Source organism: Manacus candei, unplaced genomic scaffold (genome assembly GCF_025592945.1).
Source record: "Manacus candei isolate 608988 ecotype Guabito, Panama unplaced genomic scaffold, ASM2559294v1 h1tg000048l, whole genome shotgun sequence".
Taxonomy (NCBI): Eukaryota; Metazoa; Chordata; class Aves; order Passeriformes; family Pipridae; genus Manacus; species Manacus candei.
This window is the reverse complement of record NW_026138096.1, coordinates 2924584-2931066: the sequence shown is the minus strand read 5'-3', so window position 1 is coordinate 2931066 and position 6483 is coordinate 2924584. Positions and strand designations below refer to the sequence as shown.

General features: G+C 58.0%; 1 protein-coding gene across 1 annotated transcript; it reads right to left on the bottom strand.

The window, feature by feature from the left end:
- Window positions 1-1870: 1870 nt before the first annotated feature.
- On the bottom strand, window positions 1871-4888 carry MSX1 (msh homeobox 1). Its single transcript, XM_051798481.1, has 2 exons — window positions 4343-4888; window positions 1871-2888 (listed from the first exon to the last, which is right to left on the bottom strand). The coding sequence occupies exons 1-2, from the start codon at window positions 4800-4802 to the stop codon at window positions 2458-2460; spliced, it is 891 nt and encodes a 296-aa protein (XP_051654441.1). The 5' UTR covers window positions 4803-4888; the 3' UTR covers window positions 1871-2457.
- Window positions 4889-6483: the final 1595 nt, after the last annotated feature.

Genomic DNA, 6483 nt, shown 5'->3' with positions numbered 1-6483 from the left:
CCCGCGTCGCAGCGCCCAAAGGTGCCGGCGCCGGGAACCGGGGCTTGAAGGGACCCAGCTCAAGGCAGTTCTCGCTGTTTAAAATCTCTCTCTCGGCTTTTTAAGGGCATCTTTACAGGATAAACCTGGCCTCCTGCGCGATTAGATCTTCTCCCCAAACCCTCAGTCTAATCACGCAGAAGCTAAGTTTATCTCCAGCCTTTTTCTGCCAGAGACACAACGTGGGAAAAAGCCGGCACAGCGCTCTCCCGCTCCGGCGCGGCGTTGGGAGCTGGGGTCAGGATCACAGACACTGTCATTTACACAGAGAAAAGAAATGATCGGAAAAGAAAGCCAAAGGGTTGGGAAAAAAGTTCAAGGGAAAAAAAAAAACCAAAACCAACACAACCACAAAAACCCCAAACTCACCCCAGCCCAGAAAGGACTGGGCGGCCAGAGCGGAGAGAGAGATAAGAAGGGGGGATTAGAGCAGCGAGCTCTGGAGAAAGTGACTGGGTTCAGGTATGTTGTTTCATTGAGTTATTGAAAGCATCATTGATATTTAGGAGATGATAAAAGTCCCGCCTCGCCCCCAGCTACAGTCTCGCTGGAGCCACAGTGCCTGCACAAGATTGCCGAACCCTCATTACAGCAATTATTTTCCTTCTAACTTTGCTTCAACCTTAACGTTTTAAATTGCTGGAAATGAAAGCAGTAGGGGGAAAAAAAAAGAAAAAGACAGAAAGAAAAATATAAAGAGTCCCGATTTCTCAGCGCCCATTCCTTGAGCACAAAGATAAAGCGCGAAATTAAAAAAAAAAAAAATAATAAGGGGGAAACCAGCGCTCTCCCTTACCCGAGGGATCCGCCAAACCAAACCGGGTGGAGCGGCGCACTGAGGGGGCTCAGGGCGCAGCCGGCGGGGGACGCGGCGAAGCGGCGGCGCCGGTACCGGCGGGGTCAGCGGGCGCGGAGCGGCGTGGCCGGGAATGTGAGGCCCGCCGACCTCCTCCGCGGGGTCCTCGGCCGTCGCCAGTGGTTTCCACGGGGCCGTGGCGACTGGGACGGGGTTCCAGCGGAGCCGGCCACTATGGCCTGCGGGGCGCTCGGAGCTACAAGGATGGGCAGGAGAGACGGCGCCGAGCGGTCCCGACCGTCAGTCCCGCGGGTCCCCCCGGCTGCCTGACCTGCACTCGTGCCTAAACACCACCTTCCCCGACATCCTACCCCCACAACCCGCACCCTACCCACCCCCATCGGCTCCGGTGCTGCCGCTACCCCGCTTATTAAAGTGCTTTATCCCCTTCTCCAGCACCACCCCAACCGCGACAGACCTATTTCCCCATCGCCCCAAATCCTGGTGCTCCCTTTCCCTGAGCAATACCGGCTGCCAAAAGGAGCTCTGAGGAAAGCCTTTGGTCTCTCCCTAGGCTTGACACTGAGGTGTGGGACATTTCACACCATCCCTCAAGGTCTCCGAAGCTGCCGAGGAGGGCCACAGCCGGGAGCTTCCCGGACAGAGGCAGGTGGAAGGGAGAGGAACGTCTTTTCTCCTTCCTAAGGCTAAGGAAGCCAAGTCAAGGCTATGCTGGGGAGTAGTAGCAGTCACCTGCACCCTCAGGGCAGGGATACGGTGGGAGCTGATGCTGGAGAGGTGCAGTAGGGGGAAAAGGAAGAAATCTCAGACAGCTGTGAGGACAGGGCAGCTCCAGGATACATCGGCCTAACTTTCAACTTGCTGCATCTCACCATCCCTCCAGCTGAAGTCTCCTGGAGAAGAGGGAAAATTGGCTAGTAGAGCCAGTCCCTCTCTCTTGTCCCCCTGACACACAAATTTGATCTCTTTTGTCACCCCCGGCAGGGCAAGAAGTGAGCAAACAAACTGCAAACAGTAGCTTAAAATTAATTTATTTAACAAATATAGCTATAATATAAACGATAATAAAATTTCAAATATACAGTATATTACATAGTACACAGAGCCCCTTCCAAAGGAGCTGGCGGAGGAACAAAGACAAGTAACAGACAGCGCTGTTACACAGGGACAGGAGAGGCTGCTCTACACTTCTGCCTCTTGACCTCGCCTTGCAGAAAGTAAGAGAAACGTCCTGTCTTTCAGTCCCCTTTTTCTGTTTCTCTTCCACAGTTCCTTACCCCATGCAGGGGACTCTCTCCAGGCTGCCAGCTGGACCCCAGGGACACAGAGCAGGGTTGGCCCATCAACACCCTGTGTCAGGAAGGAGCTGGGGCGATGCTTCAGGCTTCTGCCAGCTCCCCAGGACTGCTGAGGAGAGCAGAACAGTGTTGGGCCAGGGGCCCAGCGTCAGAGAGGAAAGCAGAGAGGTCAAGCAGAGCTGGACTGGAGGAGTCTCTGCCACAGGGTCCATGGGGAAGTCCACAGAGAAGAGCAGGGAGGGAGTGCATGTGTCATCAGTGGGAACAGACAGCCAGCGGGCTGGACTCAGCAAGGCTCAGGCTCTATGTGAGGTGATACATGCTGTATCCCACGTGTGCTGTGTACAGTCCCACAGGAGCCACAGGCAGCCCTGCCCGCTGGAAAGGGCTGGAGGTGCCGTACAAAGAGGCACCGGCCACAGCCGGGCCGCCCAGCGGGAAGGAGATGCCAAAAGCAGCGGGCGGGAGCATGGGCTTGGCTGCCATCTTCAGCTTTTCCAGTTCGGCCTCCTGGAGCCTCTTGGCCTTAGCGCGGCGGTTCTGGAACCAGATCTTCACCTGGGTCTCGGTGAGGCTGAGCGAGCTGGAGAACTCGGCACGCTCGGCGATGGACAGGTACTGCTTCTGCCGAAACTTCCTCTCCAAGGCCAGCAGCTGTGCCGTGGTGAAGGGCGTCCGGGGCTTCCTGTTTGTCTTGTGCTTGCGCAGGGTGCAGGCTGGAGGGCTCAGCCGCCCTGTGCCGGGAGCAGCCGGGGGAGAGGGGAAGGAGAGAGACATCTCGGTTAGCAGTGCCCAAAACCCCACGGCCCGCAGAGCCCCCACCCCACTGCAACTGGGGTGAAGAGAGGAAGGCAATAAGGTACCACTCGAAGGAAAGTGTCCCAAATCCTCCAGGGCTGCCTGGGGCACACTTCAAATTGCCATTTCCCGTTCCAGTAAAGAGAGTGGGTGTCCGTAACAGGAAAGCCTCCAACAAATCCATGGAAAAAAACTCGGCAAAGGGCAGGAGTCAGGCACCCACACACCCTCCACCTCCTGCCTTCACGGATCCCGGCTCATGAACAGGAGTCATAAACTAAAGGAATGACCCTCCAAAAAAAAAAAAAAAAAAAAAAAGAAGTCCTGTCCTTTTTATCGGATTAAAGGAAAAAAAAAATAAACAAAACAGGCTGGCTTCTCAGTCTCACACCCTCTTCATTAGGCCCCTGGGAACCGGATTAAGCATGTAATTAATTACGAGGTTTGCATTGACACTCAGGCTCTATCTACCGCTCTTCACCGGTCCGCTCCTCTCCTCTAAGGATCCTCAACATCCATCTGTCCCCGGTTTACTTAGCAATAACAACTTTTACTTTGCAATTTAAATAAATTAAACCGCTGCTAAATTCTACACAACTCCTCAGAAAACCTGCCCTCCTCCAAGGAACAGAGAAAATAGCTCTGTTTGCAGCTTTGCTACGGGCACCCTAAACACTCAGGAGAGCCTCAGCCCAAGCTCGCTCCTTTCCACGGGATCCGGAGTGGGGACGGAGCGCGACCAGGCCAAGGGCAGGCAGCCCGGGATCTCTGGACCCGGGCTCAGCGCAGCCGCTGGAGATGATTAACAGGCGTTTCTCGTCCCACCTCTCCCGCTGCTACTTCTATTAATTTAGATAACTCTGTATTAAAGCAGGAAAACATTAGCAATTGTGGCTCTTCAGACTTCGGACATGCAACACTTGAGACGGCAGCCGGTGGGGCTGAGGACCGCAAGGCTCCCGCCCCCAGGAGATCGATCTATGGGGGTCCTTACAGAATTATTTGAGCCATTTTCTGAGAAAACACCGCTGAGATTGAGTCAAGATTTGCGTGGTCAGTTCGAGATCCAGGTCAAACTAATAGGCCGGTCGGGCTGATTTTACTTTTCTATTAATATTTGTCACAAGACCTCACCCTGGCGCGGCCGCTCTTCCTATGCCTTCCCAGCTATCCTCTGGCTTCGCACACACTCGAACCCGTTCAGTAATTTGAACGGGCTGAAGTGGCCTAGGAGACAGTGCGAACGACAGGGAGAAGTGTGCCAGGAGGGGCCAGGCAGGGTAAAACCAACAGGAAAACCCCGGCCGCCCGCGCAGCTTTGCCCTCGGTCTGCCCGGGTCGCAGCCGCCCCGGACCGCTCCCAGTCCGCCCGCTTCCGAACTCTACTTACTCGGGGGAGGCGGCGAGAACCGTGGGTTTTGCATCCAAGGGCTCCGCTCTTGCTTCTCGGGGCTTTCCGCCTTAACGAGCGCATCTTCGGGCAGCTTGACCAGCCCCCCGACGGAGAAGTGTCCGCCCAGGGGCAGCGGAGAGCCCGGCGCCTCCGCCGTCAGGGCGCCCAACCGAGGGCTCAGGCTGGCGCGGGCGGCCGCCCCAGCGCCCGGCGGGGGTCCGGCGCCCTCGGGGCCGTCCCTGCCTCCCGGCTTCCTGTGGTCGGCCATGAGCGCCTCCACGCTGAACGGCAGCAGGGATGGGGAGACCTTGGGCTTGTCGCTCTCCTCCTCCCCGCCCATCGCCGCCGCGACGGGGAGGGCGCCGCCGCCGCCGCCGGGACTGCTGAAGGCGGACGCGGGCAATTCGTCGTTGCGGACCCCGGTGGGCGCGGCGGTCATATCCACAGCCGGGGCCATGCAGAGGCGGCCCGTAGTCGCCACCGGAGCGCCGGGCGGGAGCGATGGGCGCCGCCGCGCATAGGGCCGGGGGCGCGGAGGGCGCACGGAACCGTCGGACACGCTCCGGCCCCGCGGCGGCGGCGCCCCCTGATAAAGCGGCGCGGGGGCGGCACCGCCCAACCAGCGCGCGGGGGGCGGGGCGGCGCCGCCCCATTGGCGGCGGGGCGGGGGGGCGGGGCCGGGATCGCCGGCGGCGCGTCCCGCCCGCCCCGCGTCCCTCTCCGGCCCCGCATCCCCCCGTCCCGCTCTCGCCATCCCGCCTCTGCTCCCCAAAAACCCGTTCCGCACCCCCCAATCCCGCCCCGATCCGCTCGCCCCAGCCCCGTTCTGCACCTCCTCCCCGTCCCCCCCCCGCTGCCTTCAGCCCCTCTCCGCTCCCCAGCTCTCATCTCAGGCGGGAGCAAGGAAGGCCGGGGCTGCCTTCCTCGGGAAGTGCCCTTCCCCGGCGCGGGGACGAGAAGGCTCAAAACTCGGGGAAAAAAACGTATTAACGTCGGAAAAAAATAAGCCAGCCTTTCTGCCTGTAAGCGCGAGGGAGCGGGCCCAAGCCCACTCTTCTCCAAAACCGGCAGATACCGGGTTGTCCCGAGTGTGACCTCTCAAAGGGAAGGAGCCGCTTTCCCGTCCCACAGCCTGGCTGCGCCTCGAAACAGTGGTTTTAGGGGGGTTGGTTGGTTTGTTGGTTTTGTTTTTAAGTGAACGCCGGCCCTGCGGTGTGTTCGATATGACTGCGGAGATCTGCGTTTATGTACGTACCCGCATACACAACACATAAATTGTACCACTTTTCATGGCATAGATGTGTGCGTGTCTGCAGATAACGAAATGTTCATTCACGTAAAAAGAAACATATAAGCCCCTGAGCCCTTAAAGTCCCAGCTATTTTGTTTTGTAAATTCGTTTTACGATCTCTTATCCCCGCGCCCAGGACGGATGTGCAGTAAAACGGAGCCGCTCTCTAATAACGGGATTGGCCGCTCGCTGAGAAAAGTTTATTGATAGCTGCAGGGCTCTAATCTCCTCGGAACACAAGAGCCTCTTGCAGTCATTTAAGGGCAATTATCTAAACGGGGAGGGACAGAGAATTCCCTTTCCTTTTAACTGAACCCAATAAAGATGGTAGATTAGGAGCATATAGATTATGAAATGAATTTATATAATAGACATTTTGTTAACTGATAAGCAACAGGACCTGATTGAAATGAATTGTCCTGCGAGCAGCTACACACACTTATCTTACACACGCGTGATCATGTGCCCTTGCGGCGTGCTCACAGTGTCCTGCACGTACATCATACCTACCTCCCGCATGTGCTGTGCTCATGTATGGATCATACTCTAGTGAAGATGATTTGTAGGCGACTTGCAGGCTACCCCCCCGCATTCCTACACATGAGAGTGAACGCACTTTGCGCAGACCTATTCGCCGACACATGGCTCACACTGGCACATCCAATCGCCCTCCCGATCCGTGCCGCCCTGCTGAGCGCTCCTGCGAGGCGGGGAGCAGCGGTGCCGCCGCCCATCCCAGCCCAGGTCGGCCCCGCGCCCTGCCGGTGCCGGTGCCGGTACCGCTGCCCGCAGCCTCCCCCGCTCCCCGTCGGGCCGGGGGGCCGGGTCGGGCCGCGTCGGGGCGGGG

Bases quoted from the DNA above. Each gene is read 5' to 3' on its own strand.
- MSX1 (XM_051798481.1), bottom strand. From the start codon at position 4,802: ATGGCCCCGGCTGTGGATATGACCGCCGCGCCCACCGGGGTCCGCAAC. The intron at 2,889-4,342 runs GTAAGTAGAGTT...CTCCCGGCACAG, and splicing joins GTTCTCGCCGCCTCCCCCGA to GGCGGCTGAGCCCTCCAGCC.